This window comes from Centropristis striata, chromosome 17 (assembly GCF_030273125.1).
Source record: "Centropristis striata isolate RG_2023a ecotype Rhode Island chromosome 17, C.striata_1.0, whole genome shotgun sequence".
In the NCBI taxonomy this organism is placed as follows: Eukaryota; Metazoa; Chordata; class Actinopteri; order Perciformes; family Serranidae; genus Centropristis; species Centropristis striata.
Window position 1 is genome coordinate 4098886 of NC_081533.1, and position 27905 is coordinate 4126790.

At 37.3% G+C, this 27905-nt stretch overlaps 2 protein-coding genes across 3 annotated transcripts in view; one reads left to right on the forward strand and one right to left on the reverse strand.

The window, feature by feature from the left end:
- The window catches only part of LOC131989470 (uncharacterized), a 299290-nt gene extending 283949 nt beyond the window's left edge, over positions 1-15341 (reverse strand). The window contains exons 1-2 of the mRNA XM_059354702.1: positions 14980-15341; positions 9982-13265 (exon numbers count right to left, since the gene is read on the reverse strand). Coding sequence (XP_059210685.1) covers positions 9982-13265; positions 14980-15055 — 3360 coding nt within the window. The 5' untranslated portion in view covers positions 15056-15341. The remainder of the gene's footprint in view (positions 1-9981; positions 13266-14979) is intronic.
- Positions 15342-17245: 1904 nt separating this feature from the next.
- On the forward strand, positions 17246-27790 carry LOC131989509 (E3 ubiquitin-protein ligase CCNB1IP1). Of its 2 annotated transcripts, none has more exons than XM_059354751.1 (5): positions 17246-17399; positions 21761-22062; positions 23445-23591; positions 24681-24852; positions 27439-27790. In XM_059354751.1, the coding sequence occupies exons 2-5, from the start codon at positions 21766-21768 to the stop codon at positions 27594-27596; spliced, it is 774 nt and encodes a 257-aa protein (XP_059210734.1). In that variant the 5' UTR covers positions 17246-17399; positions 21761-21765; the 3' UTR covers positions 27597-27790. The 2 variants fall into 2 exon arrangements, with proteins under 2 accessions (XP_059210734.1, XP_059210733.1); XM_059354750.1 differs by having other exon boundaries at positions 17248-17399; positions 21758-22062.
- The last annotated feature ends 115 nt before the right edge of the window (positions 27791-27905 follow it).

Sequence of the window (27905 nt, forward strand, 5' to 3'; positions counted from 1 at the left end):
CACAGTGAACGAAGAATCCAAATATTTGTTTACTGTTTTTTAACAGTAAATTTTAAAAAGTTTTAAATAAGTCAAATCATGGCTGTTTCAAACTCTCTCACAGCTCATGCACACTGTTAAAAATGTTATTTTCCAGAAATGTACTGTATTGTTTTTTCTTATTTATAATAAGAATAATTATAACAAGATCTAAATCCTTCAAAAAGTTCAACTTTTACTATTACTTTTACTCAAGTAATTACTTATTTCACCACAAATTATGAATTCAATTAAAAAACAAAAACTGGGGGAAAGAGGATCAGCTGATGCTTCATTATTGATCTGCAGGTTGCAATAATAATGACGCAATAATTACGTCAGCGTACTGATGCAAACAAAATATGAGTGTGTGCTGTCAAATGACCTGATTGATGGATGAATAAACTAGAGAGCATAGCGCCCTCTAGTGGAGTTAAAACACACTGACAGACATGAATCACAAATAATCCAGACTTGTTGACTCCATCAGACTAGAAAACAAAGCAGCGTGGAGCCCTACTGTAAATTTACCTCTAAAGTTCTGGCTGTAAACTCCATGAGGCCAGTTTCAGTTTGATGATGATATACCAAGTAAAACTGGAGACAAGCTCAAATAGATTTAGTATCAAATGATAGAACTGGATGGAACCCTCTTATATGGTAGATTTGACACCTTTGTTCACATTTAAAATTCTTTATTGAGAATGATGGTGTTTTGAAAGTAAAAAAAAGATTCAAAATCACATTTTATGTTGGACTAAAGGACTAAAAAAGACAAAATGACCCAAAAAAAAGACACAAAATGACTAAAAAAGACACAAAATGACAAAAATATGATCCAAAATAATGAAAAAATGACTAAAAAAAGACACAAAATTACAAAAAAACACAAAATTACCCAAAAAAAACCAAAATGACCAAAAATGACTTTAAAAAAAAGACACAAAATTACAAAAAAAAAAGACACAAAATGTTTTTTTAAAAAAACACATAAAATAAGAAGACAAAACGACCAAAAAAAACACAGAAGAAGAAACAAAACGACCAAAAAAAGACACAAAATGACCAAGAAAGATACAAAATAACCAGAAAAGAGAGACTTTACTTTAAGTCACCTTATTTAGCATTTACAAGCAGTAAACAAACTTTAATAAAACAGTTTATGAAACGTTATAATTGAGTATTTTATAGGTTTTTCTAATGTCAAATATTATCATCTTCTATGATGTTTTATTATAGTATAATTCATTTTCTACAGCAGCTTCAACTAACCCTCTAAATGATTGAAAAACACATGAAATATCACTTAAATCTGCATACAGTTACACATTAACACCATTTATTACTGGAGTGGTTTCAGTTAGAACTGACTGAAAGTATTTAACACCTTTTTTACTGATTTTGCTTCCAAAACAAACAGAAACTCTTTAATAAGCTCATAATTAAAAGTCTTATTCTACTTGAAAGGCAGCTGTAATCAACAAAGTGACTTTAATCAGAATTAATCACAATAAACAACTTGTTGTTAATTATCTGATTGATGTTAAATATGCAAATCACACAACATTTAACACATTTAACACACTAGAAAGCTTTTGTTTGTTCTACTGAACATGTTGATTAAATAACAGTTTATTTATATCACATTATAATGTAGTCGAAGCAGCTATACTCATTATTATAAGATATTGAGATATTGTTTTTGATATATTTATCTTTATTTTAAGATACTGAGCTATTGTTTTTGATATATTTTTAATTATTTTAAGATATTTCTCATTATTTGAAGATACTGAGCTATTGTTTTTGATATATTTCTCATTATTTTGATATATTTCTCATTATTTTGATATATTTTTCTTTATTTAAGATACTGAGCTATTGTTTTTTAAATATTTCTCATTATTTTTTTATATATTTCTCATGTTTTTGAAACATGTCTCATTATTTTGATATATTTCTAATTATTTTTTAAAATATATTTCTCATTATTTTAAGACACTGAGCTATTGTTTTTGAAATATTTCTCATTATTTTTTAGATATTGTATGGATATATATTCTAACTTGTAACACTAGCCTTAAAAAACAACTAAAAAAATGTTAAAAGATACTGAATCCTGGATCCAAAATAATGAGAATCTTTCTCAAACGTGGTCAAATAATTATAATGTTTAAAGAAGGTTTCTCATTATTTATAGGTACTACGTCATTATTTTGAAAATGTTTTTTTTTTAACTGTTTCTCATTATTTTTAAGACACTAAGCCATTATTTTAAGGTATTTCTAATTATTTTTAAGAGATTTTGGTGATATTTATCATCATTTTAAACTAGTTCTCTTTATTTTAAATCCATTCAATTCATTTAAGTAAATAAGTTATTTACTTATTATGTCATTTGCCCTTAATGAAGAAAAAATATCAAAAGAAAAACGCTGTAAAATGATTCAGTAAATTCCTGTTAGATTTTTTTTTTTTCAGTGTAAATATATGTTTGGTATCACTGCATTAGGATGTTCTAAAGGGTATTTAACACTTCTTTATAGGTTTTTAGTTTATAAACAAGTTAAGAAAACTCCCCAATAAGCAAATCATTAAAACAGTAATTATTAATTAACGGTGTGATTCTAGTTAAATAGCAGCTTTAATGATAAAAATCCTCCAATCAGGTGTCAGAGGGAGGAAACAGCTTCTTTGTCTTCATGATGAAGCTGATACTTCTTTAATTTGTAGTTAAATATATTAAATAACCTTTAAATCCTCAGAAACCAATCCTCCCCTCTGAAGATGATTGACGTGTCCAGAAGTGATTAATGTTTATTGATCGATGTGTTGCATGTGATCTCCATCACACCTGTGGACTTCTGCTTTCACCTCCACCTCCCCTGTCATTTTACCTTTATTTTTTTTTAACTTTTAACTGTTTTTTAACTTTCTGGGGGATTTTTTTTTTACAGTTAAAGTTAAAATTTTTGTATCATTAAAAAGCCAAAGTGGCCAAAAACATCCAACCATCATATTGAAGTAAAAAAAAAACAAAAAAAACAATAATACAACTTTTTTTAAATACAGATATTCACTGTATATTATCTGTATTTTGGGAAATAAAACAACTTTAATAAAAGCTTTTGCTGCCAGACTTTTTACTGGGTTTTTTAAAACTTTTTTTTAAAGTTTCATTTATCAGTCGTATGCTCAGTACTTCCCAAAAACTTTAAATTGAGTGTTAAAAAATGGCAGGAAAAGTTTCTTACAGTCACATTAAAGTTTAAAAACTTGAGTTATTCTACACACACACACACACACATATATATATATATATATAATGTGATTTTTTTTCATTGTGACAATAGAATAAAATAGAATGGAATATTTATTAATCAATCTTTTTCATCAAACATGTCACAATGAAAATGAAACCACAATTAATAGAGGATTCCAACTTTATGGGTCACTGTGTGTGTGTGTGTGTGTGTGTATAGTACAGATATTTACTGTATAATATCTGTATTTATTTTTTTATTACAGTTTAGTGTTATTTGAAGTTATTCTACAGACATATACTGTATAAATCTATTTGTTATTTGACGATAAGTGTTTAAGTGACTTTTTAAAGTTTTTTTTTTTTTTAGTTTTTTTTCTGGTTTTTTTGTGTGTGTTTTTTACAGTGCATGTTAACTTTCATGTATCCAGTCAAATGCTCAGTACTTTTTTTTAAAACACTCCTGCTGTTACGAGTCCAAACAAAGACAATTGACGTCTCCAGAAGTGATTGTTACTTATTGATGAGTTATTGATCATGTGATCTCCATCACACCTGTAGACTCCACCTCCACCTCCACCTCCCCTCCTTCTCCTTCTCCTTCTTCCAAACTATTAAAATGACTTTCCTTCTCTCCCTCTTCTTTTTTTTTCTTTTTCTTTTTTTTTGATTGAGACACGTCTCTTGTCGCCCACGAACGCATGTGGACAAACTTCTCACACATGGCTCCTTTCACTCCTTTTGTCCCGCTCGCTGCCCCGGCCATTCTTCCCCCTGGTTACCGGTTGTCATGGTTTAGGGGAGCCCCCGCAGGAGAGAAAACTGGAGGGGATTAAAGGCGGCCATTTTGGGGACAGCTGGGCCAGGTTGGTCCCTGTTGCCCCCTGTCCCGCTCCCAGTCACTCTGGGGGGAAGAGGGGCGGCTTTGTGTGAGGATTAGAGCTTCCTGTGTGTCAGCTCATTACATGGGTGGGGGGGGAGAGGGGGGGGGGGGGTACAGGGGTGAGAGGGTGAGCAGAAAGAGTGAGGCAGAGAAATGAAAGAGAAAATGAAAGAGGGTGCGTATGAAAGAGCGTATGACACAGAGAGGAGGGGGAGAAACCCTACAGCTGCACCCTCAATCACACTCATACAGGCTCTGATTATCCTTTTCACACACACACACACACACACACACACACACACACAGTGGTGGGGAACTGAAACATATTAAAAGACATGGAGGGCAGAAAAAAAAAAAGGCAGAATTAGGAGGCAGCGTCCCAGACAAAGAGCCAGACACACACAGAGCTGCAACAAACAGGAGCAAACTGACCGACACGCAAGAGTCAAACAGACAGAATCCGTAATGAATCATATTCATCACGCTGAATGGAAAATTAAAGCACATTTCATCAAAGTTTTCTTACAGTAAAACTTTAAATTGAATGTTAAAAAAAATGACTTACAGAATACTGTGTTTAAGTGACTTTTTTATTTTTTATTTATTTTACTTTTTAATATTATTATTTATTTCTTTAAAGTTTTTTGTGTTTTTACAGTGCAGGTTAAGTTAATAGAGGATTGTGGCTGAAAATAGAGTTATTCCAACTGTATGGGCGACTTTGTATAGATATATATACAGATATTTACTGTATATTATCTGAATTTTATTATTATTATTACAGTTGTTTAGTGTAATTTGAAGTTAGACTTAAGTTATTGTACAGATATATACTGTATACATTTATTAACCTTTACAGGTTTTTTTTTTTTTTACTTTTTAATGTTTTTTTACCGTTTTCTTGTGTTTTTACATTGCAGGTTAAGTTTCATGTATCCAGTCATATGTTCAGTACTTCCCAAACACGTGCATCTTTACTAAAACCTTTTTTTTAAACCACTCCTGCTGCACAAGTTCAAACAAATATATATATATATATATATATATATATATATATATATATATATTCTACAGATATATACTACAGACGAAGAGCAACAAACACGTCTCCTCTTCATTGTTTTTATTTATGGGAACATGGGAACACATTTTGTCTTTGCTACAACAGAGAGAGAACAAAAAAAAAAAGTGGGTTTACAAAGAATACAAATACTAAACTGGGCGAAGCTGGAATGCAAGTGAGTGCAGACAATTTCTGCAGGAGCAGAAAACTCTCAAGTGCTCTGAGAGAAGGAGGAGAGAGGAGAAACAGGGAGGAGGAGGAGGGAGTTATAACGGACTCATCCTTGTTTGACTCTCAAGGAACATTTACAATCATCAGTATGATAATAAGGTCATTTTTTACAGCTATAAGTACGAGGACTGTTCACTAACGTATAAACTGAAAACACAATCGTCGCCATCGTTATTATCACCAGGTTATCATCAAACTAACTAGTTTGTTTAAAGGGAAATGTCGGCTGCAAAGTGAACATTTGTAGAGCAACAACTCGCCCCGTGTTGCTATTTTGAATCCTTGTTTTCCTCATACACCTCTATGGTGAACGGAGAATACAGACATTTAAAAAGATCCTTGAGTTATTGAAGTAAATGGGGGCAGACAAACTGTATCAAAATGTTTGTTTCAAACTCTCACACAACTTATGCACACTGTAAAAAAAAAAAGTTATCTTCTGTATTGTTACTGTTCTTGTTTTACAGGGTTTTCTTGCCATAAAAAGGGTAAATTATCATTATTTTTACAGTATCATTCAACTGCTGAATGGTTTTAAATTGCAGAAATTGCAGTGAATTCTAGGGAAGAAATACAAAAAAAACCCACATCATATTACTGAATGTAAAACTAAGGCAACTTTCTGTTTTTTTCCACAGTAAAACTTTAAAATTTTAAGTTCTAAAAAATCATTTAAAAAACAGTAAAAAGTCTGGTAGCATGTTGCCAAACACTTATTATCATATTGAAATAAAATAATATGTATTAACTTTAAACTTTAAAGTAAAAAAAACAGTAAAAAGCCTGGTAGCAAAAGTTGCCAAACATGTTTTTTCATATTGAAATAAAATAATATGTATTAACTTTAAACTTAAAAGTAAAATAAATCATTCAGAAAAACAGTAAAAAAACTTGGTAGCATAAGTTGCCAAACACCTATTGTCATATTAAAGTAAAAAAAAAACCAAGATTAATTATCTGATGGATATATATATTTTTAAACAAATATTTTCTGTATGTTATCTGTATTTTTAAAGAAAAGAACTTAAATAACTACTTCAGCTGCCAGACTTTTTCCTGTTTTTTAAGTTTCATTCATCCAATCGTATGCTCAGTACTTCCCAAACACATGCTTTTTTTACTAAAACCTTACTTTTAAAACGCTTCTGCTGCACGACAACACTGCAAAAAACAAGATTAAAAGACACTAAATCTGAGGGAAATGATCTTCCTGCATGGACAGATAATTTCACTTGATAAGATGTCTTGAATTAAGATTCTTAAATCTAGAAAATAAGCATGTTGAACACTTAAAATAAGAAACAAATAATTTGCAGTGTTTAAACAAAGATTTACTCACAGATAAGTAGTTTGTCTGCACAGGTTTGAAACTGTTAATGTGAAAGTTTTCAGCAGAAATGCAAATGTTTGGGAAGTATTGAGCCTACGACTAGATAAAAGAGATTTGGATTAAAGTGCACAAGTTGTGTGAGTAAATGGATGTTATGATAAGACCCCAACTTCCTTAGATTAATGAAGAACTAACCCAGTGTTCAGACTGTCTGTTCACCATGGAGGCATGCAAGAAAACCAAGAATTCAAGGTAACTCGGGGCGACTAACTGATGCACAAACGATGATTTTGCAGGTGAATTATTCCTTTAAGATGATGTTTCGGCAGCACAGGACACAGTGCAACTCACAGTGCAACTCAGCACATCAGAAACATGCTTTCAGCAGCATGGCATTAAAAAAAAAAAAAAAAGTAAAGAAGAACGTAACAATTAAAGGCATAACATGCAACCGCAGATCATATTTACAAACATTGGCCATTACTAGTTCTGGCCCGTTTTGGTATTTGGAGTACATCCTGTAAAATGCTGCTGGATCGTCCCTCTTATTCTAATCAGCTTATACGGTAAATGCCGAAAAAAACGTTTCGGCAAAAAAAACAAAAAAAAGCGCAAACAATTAATTCTCATTGTGACAATTCTGTGAAGTGTGTAAGATAATAAGGCCTCACTGTGGTCTTTGAAATACAAAAATACTAAGATTCTACATTCACAAATCTCTTGTAGTGTTTCTACGGCACGAACTAGAACTATCCGCCTAATACAAAAAAAGGTAAACATGAATTAGAATGAATAAACTCTAGAGAACAAAAATCTCATTCTATTTAAAAAAAAAAAAAAAAATACATTCCCTTGTCAGGACCCTTATTATAAAGACTAAAGTCTACACAGTAGTGTCCATGGGCTCGCTAGGAACAACACTGATTGGTGGAGGATCCGTGATGTCACCTTCCTCGGGGGATTTAGCCAATCCCTGCTTCTCCTCCTGCGGCGCCGCGTTCTTATTGGCTGAAAGTGAGCTGCGATCTTCCGCAATGTCAGTGTCATTGGTTTGAGCCTTGGAGGGGGTCGTGGTCGGCGCTCCCGGGTGAGTTTTCATGTGTCCCTGTTGACGGGAACAGACAGAAGAATTAATTAAAAAAGTTCAGAAAGAGCATTAAAAATCATTGTGCAGATCCCCCATCAAGGTTATAATAGCTTTGGATTTTTCATTAGTTTTAATTTCGTTTAATTTCAAATTTTTGTTTTCAAATTCAGTTAGTTTTAATATGTTTTTAGAGTGAGTTTACTAGTTTTAGTTTAGTTTTTTTTAAATGCTTAGTTTTAGCTTAGTTTTTATTAGTTGTAGTGTTAGTTTTAGTTTAATTGGAATGGAACTTTAAAATTTTAAGTTTAAAAAAATTATTTTAAAAAAACAAAACAGTAAAAAGCCTGGCAGCATAACTTGCCAGACACTTATTGTCATATTAAAATAAAATAATATGTATTAACTTTATACTTAAATGTAAAAAAAAAGTTACAAAAAAAAAAAGAAGTAAAAAAACAGTAAAAAGCCTGGTAGCATAACTTGCCAGACACTTATTGTCATATTAAAATGAAATAAAATGTATTAACTTTAAACTTAAATGTAAAAAAAATCATTTAAAAAAACAGTAAAAAGCCTGGTAGCATAACTTGCCAAACACTTATATAATAGTTTGGATTTTTCATTAATTTTAATTCATTTTTTAGAGTGAGTTTGCTAGTTTTTGTTAAGTTTTTATTTTTTGAAAATGCTTAGTTTTAGTTTAATTGGAATGGAACTTTAAAATTAAAAGTTAAAAAAAAAATCAAAAAGGGTAAATTGTGATAATTTTTTACAGGATCATTCAACTGCTGAATGTTTTAAATTGCAAAACTTGCAGTGAATTCTAGGGAAGAAATACAAAAAACACATCATATTACTGAATGTAAAACTAAGGCAACTTTCTGTTTTTTTCACAGTGAAACTTTGAAATTTAAAGTTTAAAAAATAATTTAAAAAAACAGTAAAAAGCCTGGCAGCATAAGTTGCCAAACACGTATTGTCATATTAAAGTTAAATAATATGTATTAACTTTAAACTTAGAAGTAAAAAAAATATATCTAAAAAAAACAGTAAAAAGCCTGTGTTGCCAAACACTTATTGTCATATTAAAATAAAACAAAATGTATTAACTTTAAACTTTAAAGTAAAAAAAATCATAAAAAAACACTAAAAAGCCTGGCAGCATAACTTGCCAAACACTTATTGTCATATTAAAGTTAAATAATATGTATTAACTTTAAATGTATTAGTTTTAGTTTAATTGGAATGGAACTTTAAAATTTAATGTTTAAAAAAAACATTTAAATATATTAACTTTAAACTTTAAACTTAAAAGTAAAAAAAAATTATAATAAAAAAACAGCAAAAAGCTTGTCAGCATAACTTGCCATACACGTATTGTCATATTAAAATAAAATAATATGTATTAACTTTAAACTTAAAAGTAAAAAAAATAATTTAAAAGAACAGTAAAAAGCTTGGTAGCATAAATTGCCAAACTCTTATCGTCATATTAAAGTAAAATAATTATCTGATGGATATATTTTTTAAAATACAGATATTTTCTGTATGTTATCTGTATTTTGAAAGAAAAAAAAACTTAAATAACTACTAGTTTTAGTTTAATTGGAATGGACTATGTGGCGCGAGATTCACAGAGGTCATAATAATTTTTTCCACATCCAAAGTTTACCAAATGTTGTGACGGCAACATGTTTGCTCGAGCGCACTTCGGATTACCATAATATAATAACTGAACGGATTACTCTATCAGAAAACGTCCAATGTTTTCTGAAAGCTGAGAAGTTGCTCTTAACAGTCAATATGGTGCCATTACAGTAATTTCACTCGTGCTTCTCCCGGAAGCCCACAAAGCAGGAAAACACTCAGCGGTGTAGAAATAGAAACACTGGATTATGTATGAAAAAAGTTGACAAAGAGGAAAACGAAGGACATTTTCACTGTAATTTTAGTTAGTTTTAGATTGTTTTGTAACCACACAATACAGTTTGAGTATTTAATCGTTTTTATTCATATTTCAGTTAACGAAAATGTTTTTTCAATTCTAGTTTTCGTTACTTCGTTAGTTTTCGTTAACTATAATATCCCCTATATCCTCAACCATTACCTTTAGTCCGCTCCGGCTGGCGTACGCCTTCCCGCACTGGGAGCAGCTGTAGGGTTTATCGGGGCGGGGGGGCTGCGTGTTGGGTGCCGGTGCTGGGACGGAGGGCTCCTCCGGGTCCTCTGAGGGCTTCTCTTGCACGCCGTGACCCTCCTCCACTGCCGCATCCTTCTCCGGCTCTGGCTCCAGCTCCGCCTCGTTCTTGTCGTTGCTTTGGGCCTCGTCGCTCTCCGGTGGCTCCTGCGGCGCGCTGCCACCGGCTGCCTCTGCTTCGGGGGCAGCTTTGGGGCTAGCAGGCGGGGTGAGTGCAGGTGAGGGGTTTGCAGCTGGCGGTTTGGGGTTGGAATCAAGACTTGCGGCGGGTTTGTCTGTGCAGGCTTCGTCAGTATTTACCCCCGTGTGCGGCGTGTCGTTTTCTACTCCCGGCTTTGAAACGCAGAGGGAAAGAGGGGCGTCATCTGCGTCTCCATTCACCACCCCTGAATGAGAGCTAGCTAAGGGTGCTTTGAAAGGGCTGGTGCTGCCCGGGTCAGCGTGGGTCTCCTCCTCAGAGTACGCGGAGCCGCTGGTGGGACTGACATCGGCTGGGGCGTCGTCTCCCAGACGCAGGGGGTCCTCGGCTCCCGCTGAGGGGGGATTACGGGTCAAGGGTGGGCTGACACTGGGCGTGGAGCCCTCTGATTCCTCCGTCTTCACAGATGTGGCATCAGCAGCTGTGGATTTCTTGGACGAGCCTGAGTTGAGAGTTGGAGACTTGGAGTTTGTTGTTAAGGCCAGAGGAAGGAGCTGCTGGGCTTTAGATGGGGAGTTATTCTCGTTAAAGACAGCAGCTTCTGTTTCTGCAGCATCTTCAGGAGGCATGTCCTCATCAGGCGGTATTTGCCCTCCGAGGTGCAGGCGGATGTGGTGCTGAAGGACCAAGGCATTGGTGAACTTGCGCGGGCACAACGGGCAGGAGTTCAAGGCACGGGAGTTGGCCGGTCTTGCGCGGTGGGTGGCCAGGTGGGCTCTGAGGCTGCCCTTGGTGGAGAAGGAACGGCCGCACAGCTTACAAGGGAATGGGCGCTCTCCCAGATGTGTGGCCTGGTGCAAACGCAGCGCTCTGGGGCAGCTGAGAACACGCAGACACACTCCACACTGGTTAGCGGCCTGGGCGGTGGGCAGGGAATGGGTCGTCGTGGTAGTCGTGGTGCCAGAACCTGAGAGTCCCTGGCTGGTCATTAGTCCAATAGCATTGGCACTTGGGCTCAGGCCGAGAGCAGCGAGCATTTCCCTGCGATAGGCACTGGAGGTGGTGGACAGGTCCTGTCCTTGTGTGTCCCCGTTGGCTTCAGCAGAGCTTAGTGAGGAGCTGGAGGAGGCGCCTCCCTGTGGATGCTTTTCAAGCTTCTGCACCAGGCGCTGCAGCTTGGAGGTGTCTGAGGTCTGGGTGGAGGAGGCGGGAGAGGACGAAGACGGGGAGGAGGTTGACGGTTTGGGGAAAGGTGGGAAGGGGAAGGGCAGCTGGTGAGGCGAAGCGAGGTGGGAGGCGGATGGGTGGCCAGGGGGCCGAAGAAGTGCAAGGTGGTGAGGGGAGGTACCTCCAGGGAAGAGGATCTTGGGTAGGTGGGCCAGTTGGGAGTACGGGGAGGTTGAATGGAGGGAGGAGTGAGGAGGTGTGTTTTCATCAAACCGCTGCTGCTTTGCTCCTTTGAACTGGCCGCCCATGGAGGAGGAGGAGGACGAGGAGGAAGAGGAGGGAGGCAGCCCGGTGCTGGACGCGCCGGCAGCAGCTGCAGCCGAGGCTCTGTTGAGCTGGAGCAGGGAGTGGGCTGTGGACAGCAGCGCCATGTCCACTGAGGGGGGCAGAGGTAGAGAGGAAGGTGAAGGCCGAGGGGACGCAGCAGACAGGAACCCTAGAGCCATGTTCTCCGTCATCCCAGGAATGCTTCCTTTCACTCCGTTGAACGGCTCGTCGTCGTCAGCCCGCCGCTTCCTCCTCCTCTGCATGGCACCCGGAGCGCTCTGCGTCTGCTCGGACAGCGCCGGCGGCAGCAGGGAGAGGGACAGCTCCGGGTTCTGCTCTCTGTGCCGCAGGAAATGGGCTTTGAGGTTCCCTCTGGTGGTGAAGCGGCTCAAGCAGACGGGACACTGGTAGGGCCGTTCGCCTGTGTGCGACCTCAGATGGATCTGGAGCGACGAATCGCTGCTTAGCACCTTCCCGCAAAAACGGCACACGTGCTGAGGGCGCCCTGATGAGGAGGCTGCGGAGCCCAGGGAGGAGCTGGGCTGGGACTCCTGGGAATGGCTGGCCGCGGGAAGGGGAGGGGTGGAGAAACTCATGCCGTTGCTGTGGCCGAACGAGGAGGTGTTGGAGGATTTCTCGTGGAGGTAGCGCGGCGGTAAGCCCAGTGACAGGGACAGCGGGTGCAGGGAGGCAACAGAAGAGCTGATGGTGGATGAAACAGATGAGGAAGAGGTAGAGGAGGATGAAGCTCGGCTGCCATTGACATGTGAAGCACCGGATTTAGAGACGGACGGCTGGGGGAAGAGGGACGACGGGAGGCCAGTCAGGAGCGAGGAGGCTGTGGTGACCGGCGTGGCGGTGGAGGGGTGTGTCGGGGACGAGGACGATGCTCCGGTGGACTTCTGGTTGCTGTCCGCACCGCTGGCCTGTGAGTTATTATCTTGGCCGAAGACGGCACCTCCGAGCCTCAGAACGTGCCGACAGATCTCCTCCGTTATCTGCATCTGGTGGATTTGCCTCTGCTGCAAAACCCTCAGCTCCTCCAAGAGCACGGCTAGAGTGGGCGACACCTGCTGCCCCGGGGAGCCGGAGGTCTGCTGGTGACCCGGACTGGAGCTGTCGCGGTGAGGCGCCACATACTGAGAAGACAGGGAGGAGGAAGAGGAGGAGGAGGTAGTGGTGGCGGCCGAGCTGCCCATCGTCGGGGAGGTCATGGTGGAGTGAGAGTTCCCTTGGTGGGCCAGGCTGTGGGAACCTGAGGTTTGACCCAGGGGAGGGGGCGAGTGAGTCTGGGAGGACAGCGACGGGTGAGGGAAGTCTGGGGAGAGGGAGGAGTGGGTGTTCGGGAGGGAGGTGGTGAAGGGGGCGATGTGGCTGGGCCAGTGGGGAGGAGGCGAGCTCTCGCTGGGCAAGGAGGGCGCGTGGAGCCCACCAGGGGATGGGCGAGGGGCCAGAGGCGGCTGGCAGTCTTGTAGAGAGGTGGGGGATGAGGAGGAGGACCCTGATGAGGTCACTTCTGAGCCAAGAGATGTGGATGGTGACTTCATGCCCAGGTGATCATCTGAGGGTTGACAGGAGAAAAGAGATTTTTAAAAAAAATTCACATTGTGTGAATCTCTGCAGGGTAATATCACAGATATCAAGGTTTGTAAATCAATTAAAATGTTCTGCTTCGGTTACAGAGTGTGTTTATTCCGTTGACTCCAGTCTTTGTTTACAGGTTCCAAATTTGTACGCGTACAACAAAAAGATCCTATTACGACTTCAAAAGAAATGCCTGCAAGGAAATGGCCTTGAACAAGCAAATAAACAAGTGGAGGAAAACTCGTCAGTCTATGAGTCTTTGTAATGTCTTGTCTCAATCTGTGCTTCGGAGCAAAACTCCTCAAACATCTTGCACACACAAAAAAGCTTACAGACCACCTTGCTGCTATGGCAACACATTTTAGAGGACAATGGGCATCACCAGGACAACCCATAACCCCTCTTAACCCACCCCCTCCCTACAGCAGTTACGTCTTTCATCTCCCTATTCACCCTTCCCCCCTTACGTCACAGTGGAGGTCAAGGGGCAGGCCACGCTAAGGGTTCTGGGCACTGTCCAGACACTCTGATTGGTCAACTAATCTGACCTCTCCTGCTCGGGGGTCAAATTCTTTCAGAATCTTGAGCACAGAGTGAGAAAGAGTAAAAAGAAACAGAAGAAGGGGGGAGGGTAACAACAATGGAGAGACAAACTAAGTATTCCCTCCTGGAGTGATATAGTGATGGAATGAAAGACTGTACCTCAGCGAGATTCCTTCCCTGTGACTTATAAACAAACCTGAACCTGCAGGAAAAAAAACTGAAAATAACTAGCGGGGGCGATTACTTTCTTTAGTGGAAGTTTACCTGCAGAGTCTTTTAAAGTGCATGCACTTGAAGATATTACAACACAGAACAAGTGCGGGAGCAATCTCTCGATCCACTCTGAATGTTTTTTTCTCATCCATCTGAGCCCCCCGTACCCCCACCCCCCCGCCCCAACTGTGTAGGAGTATACAGTCAATAGGGTTGGGGGCTAGAAAAAGGGATAAAGAGAAGGGGAGGGAAGTATTGAGAAGGTGGAAAATGGGGGAAGAGGGGTGCATAAGAGAGAAAGGCATGGACGAAGAAGAGAATAGAAGGGTGGAAGATTAATCTTTACCAAAAACACTGCCTTCCCTTCCCCCCACCCATGCACCTTATTGTTAACAAATAAGAGAGTGCTCTATACTAATCAAAGACCTCCAGCAGTCAGCGCTGAGCAGCCTGTTGGTTTCCTGGAGGACGAACAGCACATGAAAATGGCCACAGATGTATGTTAGTTAATCCTGCTCTATTCATTTCACAGGGACACGTTTATTGGCCCCAACCAAAGTGCCTAAGGCCTCCATTTAGTGGGGCCCATTACAGTGAATGGCCGAGCAGGAGGGGTTTCTTTAGTTGACAAACTTTAGATCTTAAACTTTTTAGTCTGTTAAATCAGGTGCATTTGTTGGAGCGTGGCCATGCATAAATAAACTAGTGAAAATGGCCGCAGTCGAGGAGAGAGAGAGAGAGAGAGAGAGAAAAACCGCAATAAAAAGCGCACAGAAATCACGTCTAAACACAAACTTTTGCTCTCTTAAAGATTTCATGAGTGAATTGGATTTCACATGCAGTGATGAGCACCATTTAAGTTGCAGCATGGTTGCACTCTTTTAAAGAAATTCGGGACAAAAACGCATGCACACTCGTAAAAGATGTTTACTCACCGTGAGATAGCAGCCTTGGGCCCCCCGGATCCGCGTTAACTAGATGCTGGGGTCGCTTCTGCTTCCGGCGTGACATGATTCACTGCGACTCAGACAGAGAGGGGGGCATCAGTCGGTTCAATGGCAGTCGGGCACGTTTTTGCGCACTTGGAAGCGCTCCTGAAACCATCCAAGCAGCTAAAGTTGAAAAGTCGCGCACATCCCACACAGCCCGGGATGGAAGAGGAAATTTCAAATAATGTTTTAAAGTGTAAAAAGAGCGCCTTTTCACGCGAGAAATAGCACATATGTGTTTGGAAATCCGCAGGTCCGCACCGTGTCATATGAAGCTGCCGTGAGTGCGTGTGTGTGGCTGTTTTCTAAAGTCTCTTCTCCCCCAAAAAACTTGTCCAATTTGCGCCCCTCCTCTCCCACTGCTGCCCCGCTGCATGCACATACAGGGAACACACACACACACACACACAGACACACACATACAAACACACACAGAACCACTCCTTGTTCTTCAATGATATTTGCATTTCAATGGCGTGTAACACACAGCCTCCCTGGTTCTCTTTCTCTTTCTCCCCAGCTTTATTTTTCTTTACACACTCACGCAGCAGCTATAAACTTTCAATAAAACATGACAATTAGGTGTCAAAGCCGTTGGATGGCTTAAAAACACATTTAAACGGACGTTAGAATCGGCCGTTTCCATAAAGATAGCTCCATGTTTTAATTAAAGAAGAGAACTGAAACAATCATGGCTCAAATTAAGATTTAATAACGACTAAATAGAGTGTAACAGGTGACTTATCCATCGGGTGGCATGTGTTTAGGATGCCCAGGTGTACTCTGACTACTTTCTAATTCTAAGCAAGGTGGATAATAATAATAATCATAGCCATAATAATTGACTCGCAGGTGGTTTCCACCGGTCATAAATCCGATGTTATTGTGCGTATGATGAGTGATCAGGCGATATTTCTCCCCTTTGATTTCCATAGGGCCAATTATCAACAACTGTGCACTGAGTTGTGTGCAAGTGGGGCCACACAGCCATTCCACATGCATGCATGTATTTCGTGTGTTATCACCAAGCGTATAATACCCCCCTCCCACCCACCCACCCCAAAAAGCATCTTACACTGGAGCTCTATTTAAAAGGCAGAGAATAGATGGGAATCTTTGACAATGGCGTGCTGGACACAGTTGAGTGAGCATCTCCCCTCTCTCACTATGAACCCCCGGATCCACTGCTGCACAGCACAATGCCCCTCTTTCACCCCCCGCCTTTACTCCTGTACCACGTGGAGAAATGGATAAAAGAGAGAGAGAGAGAAAAAAGTGGGAGGAGGTGGAGGAGGAGAAGGAGGAGGAGGGGGGCCTATATTTAAGTAGGTGTCTCACATTATACATATATCCACTCAGAGGCTGTGGAAGAAACTAGGGCATTATTTGATTTGGGGGAAATGCCTTGTTTGTTTTACAGTTTGTGCTGCTCATTTAAATATCTCACTTCATCCAGTTTAATTATCACCTGTAGAATACACACAAATAAGTGATATTCAGCAGTAGAAGAAGTTCTCAGATTACTTCTTACTACATTATAATTAAAAAAAAAATACCCCATTAAGTTGAATTCAAACATACAGTTTGAAAAAAATATATATATTATGCATATACTGTCTGTTTAATTTAGTAAATAAAGTCTATTTAATTTAGTAAGTAAAGTCTATTTAATTAAGTAGTCAAGTCTATTTAATTTAGTAATTAAGGTCTATTTCATTTAGTAGTAATGTGTATTTGATTTAGTCGTAAAGTCTATTTAATTTAGTAGTAAAGTCTATTTAATTTAGCAGGTAAAGTGTATTTAATTTAGTAAGTAAAGTCTATTTAATTTAGTAGTAAAGTCTATTTAATTTAGCAGGTAAAGTGTATTTAATTTAGTAAGTAAAGTTTATTTAATTTAGTAAGTAAAGTGTATTTAATTTTGTAGTAAAGTGTATTTAATTTAGTAGTAAAGTGTATTTAATTTAGTAAGTAAAGTCTATTTTCTTTATTAAGTAAAGTCTATTTAATTTAGTAAGTAAAAATAAACATATTATGCATATACATACCAAAGTAAAGTACTCCAAATAATATATGTTATTTTAATTTAATATCTAAAGTAATTGTTATTGTTGATATTTCAACACTGAGCCTTGGAGTTGCAATCAGCCAATCAGATTACAGCAATTGCATCAGCGTCACCTGTCGTCACCTGCAGAGTGAAGAGCCAGCAACGGTAACTGATATGTTGCTATTTCGCGAAATTTACCGTAAATATTCCGTTAAGTTATCCGTTTAAGTTTAATATAACATATTGTTTTCAATCGCGTTTTTTTTTCAATCGTATTTTTTAAACTGCAGTGTTTTAAAAGAAAACGGACATAACAGTTAAGTCTGAGAGCTCATAACTTTACACACTAATGCTAATGCTAAGCTAACGTACGTTGCTATAGTTACATTATGTCTTCATAAAACAACGTTATGATTTTTGAGATATTTTGTATTTCCTCATCTAGTATTTTCCTCTTTGAGACTTTGAAAGTGATTAGAAGTCAAACTTCAAACCGAGGGGAAAGTATTCAAGTTAATAACCAAAATATTGCCAAATACTCAAGTTATTCAGTTTTCATACACACCAAAAACATTGTTAATTGTTACAAACCTGATAGTTTCAAGTTCCCAAATGTTTTCAAGCATTGTTTGGACCAAGAGTGTGAGTTTAGTGTGTTAATCCCACACAGGTGCTGAGAAATACCATTTAACCCTATAAAGCCTGAACCATTAAATAATTGGCAGAAAATTCCTCTTTTTTTTTAAACTGGAGTGTGACCTGCTGACAGATAATTTAAAAAAAATCCCCAAACAATAGGGATATATGATTCTAATTTGTATCATATTTGATACACCAGTTCTTTTTGTGCAATTTGTTGCTCACAGTTTGTTTTTCTTGAACTAACAAAAACATATAAAACCCAACATTTTTAACCTTTTAAGGCTTTACTTTCTTTTAACATTTTCCTCAAACATGCAAAATATTTTTTTCCATATAACACAACATCAAACATCTGCTGATATGAAGTTTTCACGCAGCAATGACTGATCCACCAGTGGAACCTGCATATACATTTTGCTATATCTTGTATTTTTGTGCAATTTGTTGCTCAGTTTTTTTTTCTTCAACACATGTATACATCAGGTTTTTCAGGAAAAAAATATCACACTGATGATGTATAGGTCTCAAAAACTTGTATATCAAATATGATACACTTGGCTTCATAGGGTTAAAGGCACAATGAACAAACACAAACTTGTACAAACATACTAAAACAATCCCTCTAAATCACATTTATGACTCACTGGATGTGAGTGGTAGTGTCTGTATCTGTAGCCTGTCCTCTGACTGTATTTTCTCTTTCTATTTTGCTGTTTTTGGGACTTTTCCAGATGTCAGGCTTGGTGTGTTTCCACCAGCTAATGCCTGCATGGTGTGAGGGCTGCCCTCCATAAAAATGTATTGACCTGGGGCCGGATTCACAAAAGTGTTCTTAACCCTGTGGAGTGTCCAAAAGCTCCAAATAATCCAGACTTGTTGCCTCCATCAGACTAGAAAACAAAGCAGCGTGGAGCCCTACTGTAAATTTACCTCTAAAGTTCTGGCTGTAAACTCCATGAGGCCAGTTTCAGTTTGATGATGATATACCAAGTAAAACTGGAGACAAGCTCAAATAGATTTAGTATCAAATGATAGAACTGGATGGAACCCTCTTATATGGTAGATTTGACACCTTTGTTCACATTTACAACATTTAAAACTCTTTATTGAGCATGATAGTGTTTTGAAAGTAAAAAAAAGATTCAAAATCACATTTTATGTTGGACTAAAGGACTAAAAAAGACACAAAATGACAAAAAAAAGACACAAAATGACAAAAAAAAGACACAAAATGACTAAAAAAGACACAAAATGACTCACAAAGACACAAAATGACTAAAAAATACACAAAATGACCAAAACTGTTACTCTAAACACACAAGAGTCCCACTAGAATAAAAACCAGAGTTGATGAAAGGATCACACACAATCACAAGATCACATTTATGTTGGTTTTTCTTTGTTTCTTTTTGGCTCAAACTGTTTTAATCCAGTAAGTCAGAATAAAAAATCAATTATTATTATCAGGTCATATAGGTGAAACAAATATACCAACATGGCATTTAAACATTTTTTAAGTGGTCAGAAATGGACAAAATAGCCCAAATACAACAACTGCCTCCATGATTTAGAGTACATAGTGTAATCTAGGAATAGTGTCACATGTCACACAGACTGAAAGGACATTCACATTATATGTTAACTGCCAGAATAATATTTATGTGACACATTCACAAAACAACTACTCTGACCAACTTCAATGAACAAAACTAGTTAACACAATATCTAGGGCTAAACTAAATATTAATTTGACCAGTTATTAACACTACAACATTGATATAATAAAAATTGAGGTGGTTCAACATAATTAACCTTCTAGAGGACAAAACAAATCATGTTGGTTGTACGAGACTATTTGAGTTAGTCCAGCTATAAAAGTCTCATGGGAAATACTCAATAATGTCTTAGTTGGAATAACTTAAAAAGATAAATGCAAATTGTTACAACAACTTTTTAAAAGTGGAGCCAGTGTCATTTTTTTAGAGTGTGTGATTGCTCTTATCTGACTTATCTTTTTTTTTTACATTTTGTCTTTATTTAGAATCACATTTCAATGTCACATTACAACAGTCATCACCGTTTTGATAATAGACACTGTGATCCATATTTTCAGATTTTTTATCTAGTTATAAACAAACAAACAGAACTCGGGGGTGTTTCCATCTACAGTTAGTAGTAAAACAGATTAAAAAAAAAAAAAAAAGAAAGTTACACAATACTAAACAAAAGAAGGGTGTTTCGGGGTGATGTACAATCTCCACTTCTCCCAGATTTCCTCAAATTTGGCTTTTTGAAGCCTCACAGAGAAAGTGATTCTTTCCATTACAAAAATGTCATAGATGATGTCATACCACTCGTCTATAGATGGCTGTCTGGCTCAAGCCATTTCCTTGTTACAGCTTTTTTAGCAGCTACACTCAGTATGCCAAAAAGGTATTTTGTGTTTTTATTTGAGGATGTAGAGTGCAGAAGCCCAAAAAGAAATTCATCCCAATTAAAAGCAATGTTTGTCCCAAATATTGTCACCAATTCTATGTAGATGTAACACCAGAAAGCATTTACATTTGGACAGGCCCAGAACAAAGTCAACGACTTATAGATAGATAGATAGATAGATAGATAGATAGATAGATAGATAGATAGATAGATAGATAGATAGATAGATAGATAGATAGATAGATAGATAGATAGATAGATAGATAGATAGATAGATAGATAGATAGATAGATAGATAGATAGATAGATAGATAGATAGAGTACTTTATTCATCCCCGAAGGGAAATTCGGTTGTCACAGCAAGTACAATAAAATACAATAGAATAAAATACTGAGGTAGCATAAATAAAAACAACAATAGAAAAAAAAGCACAGAATAGAACAAGGACACTTAAGAAGTAGAAGAAAGAACATCAGTTGGTAGGATGGTTGGCAAGATGATGGTAATAATTAAACTGGTGATATGATGCAACAATGCTATAGTGACTAGACGGTATATAATAATAATAATAATAGTACAGTATATAATATATATAATATATAATAATAGTAGTAATAATAATAATAATAAATAAGGCCGGTATAATAAAAGTAGTATATTACAGTATGTAGTAATAATAGTAATAATGGCAGCAACAGTATATATAATAATAATAATAGTAATAATATTAACATAGCAAAGTGTCGTGCGTAGATTTAGTGCATAGATTTAGTGCATGTCAGTAATGTTGGTTCTGGCAGAGGTAGATGAGTTATAAAGTCTTATTGCAGAAGGAAGGAAGGACTTCCTGTCTGGTTCCTTGGAGCAGCAGGTTGGATGAGTCTGTGGCTGAAGCTGCTCTGTAGCTTGTCCAGTGTTTTGTGGAGCGGGTTTCTATTGATTGCCGTGACTAAAACCATACTGTTCAAAGATGGCGGCTCACAGCTCTCTCAGTGTGTCTGTTTACAGTCCCTTACTGTTGTGATTTGTGTGATGTCCTTTTTTTGGTTTGTTTGTTTGATGGGTGCATGCCTTGTTTGGTTATTTATTTAATATTTATCTTTTTTGCACTGACGGCAGAGCTGCGCCTCAGTTTCGTTGTGCTAAGGTATTTTTTTATCCTACACTGTACAATAACAAATAATAACCTGGTCACTGTACAATAACAAATAATAACCTGGTCACTGTACAATAACAAATAATAACCTGGTCACTGTACAATAGCAAATAATAACCTGGTCACTGTACAATAGCAAATAATAACCTGGTTCATTACATACTGTCTATGCACTTTATGTGTTTTTTATGCACACTGTTCATTGCACCTTATTTGTTTCATAGCACCAACATTTTTATACTGCATATTCATATTTATTCTGCACTGGAATTCTGTTCCACTCCTTAATACATACTCCTTCTTTAGACACTTTATTTTTATTGTATCTATCTATCTATCTATCTATCTATCTATCTATCTATCTATCTATCTATCTATCTATCTACTGTGCAGTGACAGTAAAGACTCTCTCCTCTCTTCTCTTCTCTGCGTCCCACAGTAGACGCCATGTCTCTCTATGACGACTCGCTCCTGTGTAACTACCCAAAGTGTCGGACCAAGCTGAGCGGCTTCGCCTGGGTCACAGCCTGCTCTCACGCCTTCTGTGACCAGCACGGCTCCGGAGAGTTCAGCCGCTCCCCCGCCATCTGCCCCGCCTGCTCCTCCGCCCTGTCGGGGAAGCTGGACATCGTGAGGACGGAGCTGTCCCCCTCTGAGGACTATAAGGCCATGGTGCTGGCAGGACTCAGACCAGACGTAGTGCTGGACATCAGCGCCCGCGCTCTGGCCTTCTGGAGCTATCAGGTCAGATATCTTTAGTTGTACGTACAGCTGCATCTCCATCAACCAGAATATGATGGAGAAGTCCATTTCCAGTAGTTTAACCCTCTGGAGTCCAAGAAAGTTCAACTTCTTCATGGTGTAGAAACGTTCAGCAGCGTGTTTCCTGCTGTCAGCTGAACTCTACAGTTTTTGGCTTTTCTACAAGTTTCCATGTCACATTTAGTGCGTCAACTCTTTTTCAGCAAAGGCAAAAATCACCACGACCAAGTGTAGTGAGATGATTTTACTTTTTTTACTGAGATTTAAAAAATTTTGCAGTGTGCGTTTCAACATATTTAATGCAATCTTTTGTGTTTTTTGTGTGCTTTTTGTGGGGTGTTTTTTTTATTTTTTGTGTGTTTTAATGTGTTTTTTGTATTTTTTTCATTTTTGTAATTTATTGTGTTTTTTGTGTTTTTTCTTGTTTTTTATGGGTTTTATGTTTTTTTTTGTATTTTTTTGGTGTGTATTTATGGGGTTTTTGGTGTGTTTTTATGTATGTTTTTTGTGTCTTTTCTATTTGTGTTTTCTTGTAATTTTGTGTGTGTTTTTTTCTGTTTCAAAATGTTGATCCAGTAAGTCAAAATGACAAAATAATGATGAGGTGAGGTTGAGTTGAAAATGATGATACCAGCATGGCATGGTGATCATTATTTAAGTTTATAAGTATTATAATTTATTGAGATGCACCTGTATATGAACATAGCGTATCTCTGTGAATCAGCCTGTCTGGTTCTCTTCTCTTTTTAAATAAATAAGGACACTAATGATTATATAATATCATTTTTTCACAGTTTACAATCAAAAAACTGAGTAATATGACAGCTCTGGGAATCTATAAGGACACTTTTTTCTGACATTTTCTCAGCTAAATGACAAATCTATATCATATTAATGACACAACAGATAATTTAATGGAAAAAAATCAACGAAAACAATATTTGGCAGGAAAAGAAATAAATGTTAGTTGTCGATCAAGACAAAATAATTGGTTCATTGATTAAAAATGAAAGAAAAAATCAATGAAAAATCACATAAAAAAGGTAAAATTTTCCAGGTTTCATGCATTTTAAATGTGAGAATTTGATGCTTTTTCAGACATGATGATAAACTTTGTAGCTTTGGATCTTTGGGCTGTTATATATAAATATATATAAAATATATAAAACAGTCTGAAGTTCTGGTAAATTACACAGGGCTGGTTTTCACAGTTTTTCATTGAAAAAACAGCGAATTGAAAATAAAAACAATCATTATTTAAAGCCTAAAACAATATATTTGGCAGAAATTTTAACTTTAGCAGCCGATCAAGACAAAATAATTGGTAAATGAATAAATATATGATTTGATCTCTCTGTCACCAGGTCCACCAGGAGCGTATGTACCAGGAGTACAGCCTGTCCCGGGCCGAGGCCCAGGTGAAGCAGATGGACAAAGTGCTGACTCAGCAGAACCAGAGCAGAGAGCTGGAGCTCACCGGCATGAGAGGAGAGATCGCCTCGCTGAAAAAGGTCAAACACAACTCTTAAACTCAAGTACTAACCAAGAAGTTTGTGTTACACCTGAGATAAGATTGTAGAAAGATGATTGGGAGGAAACAACAGAGGAGGAGGAGGAGGAGGAGGAGGAGGAGGAGGAGGAGGAGGAGGAGGAGGAGGAGGAGGAAGAGGAGGAGGAGGAGGAGGAGGAGGAGGAGGAGAGGAGGAGGAGGAGGAGGAGGAGGAGGAGGAGGAGGAGGAGGAGGAGGAGGAGGAGGAGGAGGAGGAAGAGGAGGAGGAGGAGGAGGAGGAGGAGGAGGAGGAGGAGGAGGAGGAGGAGGAGGAGGAGGAGTCTCTCCGTTGATGGTAGATGATGAAGAAAAAGAAACAGGATCGAAAAGTATTCATCCCTCTGGATGTTTCACCCTTTTGTCTACTTATTTACATATTCTTATACTCTTAGTATATTATCCATTGTATAATATGCAATATATCTTGTATGCATATACAATGGCGGTACATTATATCATATTATATCATATCTTGTGTGTGTCTATATATATATATATATATATATATATATTATGTTATGTATGTACTGTATGTACACCCTGCACAGGCTAAATATATGACACATTACTATGTTATTATTATCATTACTACTACTACTACTACTGATATGAAACAGAGCAGATTGGTTTAACACTATGTTCCATGACTGTATTTTTGGTCATTTTGTTTCTTTTTTGATCATTTTTACATCTATTTTTGGTCATTTTGTGTCTACTTCGATAATTTTGTGTCCTTTTTTGGTCATTATTACATCTACAGTCATGGAAACATTTTTGATAATAACCAAAATCATTATGAATAGAACCATGTTGTGTTACGTCACTGTGACAAACCCAAGACTAGTTAAAGACTGATGTGAAACAGATTACTACCTTAAACTCAACCATGGAGATGACGGGACTCCAGTAAAACTCCCAGATTTACTAAAGACTTCCAGTTTTTGGTCTGGGACTGGGGACATCTGTTGGTGTCAGCCCAGCATCAGTCACACTGACCAAGAGGAGCTCTCCTCATCTTAAAGTCTGTGGTATAAAGTGTTGTTTCCTTCAGGTGATGGAGGAGTATAAAAGGAAGTACAGCGAGGTGTCTGAGAGGCTGATGGAGAGAAACCGTCAGTACCAGAAGCTGCAGGGACTCTATGACTCTCTGAGGCTGCGTAACATGGTGGTGGGTGTCGGGGACAAAGACATGCTGCCTCAGACAGGACATCAGGACTTCACTGGTAAGGACTATTTCCATAGATATCTTTTTATGTCTTTTTATGTCTTTTTTTGGTCATTTTACGTCTTTTGTTTCATTTTTGGTGTCTTTTTTTTGGTCTTTTGTGTCTTTTTGGGCATTCTGTGTCTTTTTTGTGTCTTTTTTTGATCGTTTTGTGTCTTTTTTTGGTCATTTTGTTTCTTTTTTTGGTCATTTTTTGGTCTTTTTGTCTTTCTTTTGTCATTTTTTTTTAAATCTGTGGTTATTTAAATGCTACATGAACAGTATACTGATGTTATGAGTGGGCCAGCTGCCTGTGGCAAGATGGCCGCCAAGCGAAGACGTCGGTCTCCATTGGCTAACAGCGTCTAGTGTCTATATTTCTATATATCTATGACTATTTCAACACGGAGCATGGTTGAGACTGAAAGGTGCACTGCTCAGATAACAGAAGTTTGGTGTCTCTGTGTGGTGATAACCTGGACAGAGGTGGATGTAGATAGTGAGAGTTTATAGATGGAAGATTAGGCCACAGATTCTGTCCTTCCATACACACCAACATTTTAAAATATGACAATAATGATTATATTATATCATTTTTTCACAGTTTACAATCAAAAAATTGACTCAAAAGATTTTAACACTGGCTTGCTAACAATGTTTTTGAATGTTTAAAGTTCAGATGTCATGAAAATATAATATTAGCAAATATTAAATTCAATAAATAATATACTATTCAAATGTAAACAGCAATATTGGAGCAATTTGGGTCTTTGGACTATTATATATAATATATATAAAACAATCTGAAGTTGCAACCTTGGTCTCTGGGAAATTACACACGGCTGATTTCACAGTTTTTCTGACTTTATTGAGAAAAAAAAACGACTAATTGAAGATAAAAATAATCATTATTTAAAGTCTAAAGCAATATATGTGGCAGGAAAATAAATAAACTCAATAAATAAATGCTTCTTAAATGAAAAAAAAAAGATGTTTTTTCATACATGATGATAAACTTTGGATCTTTGGACTGTTGGTGAGATAAAACAGTCTGGAGTTCTGGTAAATTACTCAGGGCTGGTTTCACAGTTTTTCTGACTTTTTATTGAAAAAACAGCAAATTGACAATAAAAATAATCATTATTTAAAGCCTAAAACAATATATTTAGCAGGAAAATAAATTAACTCTAGCAGTCGATCAAGACAAAATAATTGGTAAATTGAATTAAAGATATATTGTTTTGATCATCAAACAATTGCTTTAGTCATTTTAACAAAAAAATGGTAAACATTTACAGGTTTCATGCGTCTTAGATGTGACTTTTTATTGAAAAAAAAAAACATTGAAAATAATTGAAAATAAAGATAATCATTATTTAAAGCCTAAAACAATATATTTGTCAGGAAAATAAATTAATTTTAACAGTTGATCAAGACAAAATAATTGGTTCATTGATTAAAAATTGAAGGAAAAATCATTTTTTTCAAATTGCAACAACAAAAAAAAGGTAAAATTTTCCAGGTTTCATGCTTCTTAAGTGTGATAATTTGATGTTATATATAAATGTATATAATATTTATAAACCAATCTGAAGTTGTCACCTTGGTCTCTGGGAAATTACGCAGGGCAGGTTTTCTGACTTTTAATTTAAAAAAAATTGTCTTCTATCTTTTAACTTAAATTTGAAGGAAAAATCACTGAAAAAAGCATTATTAAAGCCTAAAACAATATATTTGTCAGGAAAATAAATTGGTAAATATAAATAAACAATTGGTAAATGAATTAAAAAATATATTATTTTGATCATCAAACAATTGCTTTAGTCATTTTAACTAAAAAAGGGTAAACATTTACAGGTTTCATGCGTCTTAAATGTGAAAGTTTGATGCTTTTTCATACATGATGATAAAGCTCTGGGAATTACTCAGGGCTGGTTTCACAGTTTTTCTGACTTTATTGAAAAAAAAAATGGCTAATTTAAAATAAAAAAAAATCATTATTTAAAGCCGGTTTCATGCGTCTTAAATGTGACTTTTTATTGAAATCAAAAAATTGACTCAAAAGATTTTAACACTGGGTTGCTAACAATGTTTTTGAATGTTTAAAGTTCAGATGTCATGAAAATATAATATTAGCAAATATTAAATTCAATAAATAATATACTATTCAAATGTAAACAGCAATATTGGAGCAATTTGGGTCTTTGGACTATTATATATAATATATATAAAACAATCTGAAGTTGCAACCTTGGTCTCTGGGAAATTACACAGGGCTGGTTTCACAGTTTTTCTGACTTTATTGGAAAAAAAAATGGCTAATTTAAAATAAAAATAATCATTATTTAAAGCCGGTTTCATGCGTCTTAAATGTGACTTTTTATTGAAAAAAAACCCAGCTAATTGAGAATAAAGATGCTGATTAGTTGTGGGGTCCGACTGATTAATGAGAAGAGGAAGGAAGCAGAGAAAGATGTGAAACAGAACAAAGGAAGACAGCTGGAGGTGTTTAGTCCTGAAGACCTAATGAGCTTGTTGTCTATCTGAGGGAATTTAGCCAGTAGAACAATGAGAGACATCCGTCACCCCGCTGTGTGTCTCCTAGGGGTGCCTCGGCAGGGAACTCCTCAGAGGAGCCCTCAGTTTCTGTCTGAAGGAGACGGCAGATTCTTCTCCTGCCTGGACGCTGACGGAGCCAAAAGCTTCTTCCAGTTCAGCTCCCCGGCCCCAGAGAGAGGCCGGCCCTTCACCAGGAAGTTCTGACTCAGCAGCTTTCATCAGTTAGCTCCATCCAGTCACACACGGCCAGCTGTTAGAGGAGTCACTGAGCTTTGTAGCATTTAATTATATTCTGAGCTCAGCTTGTAATCCAGTGTTCAACCTTTAGTCTCTAGTGAAACGTTTGTGTTAAGAAGTTGACAAATAATATAAATACATAAACTCTGTATACAAAGAGATTTGCCTTACAGTCTTTTTTTTATGTAGATAGCATTATTATTATGGAAAAATAGGATAGTAAAACCTGCTTTAGTACTTTTAATAACAGACACATTTAACCCATTTAGGGCTAAA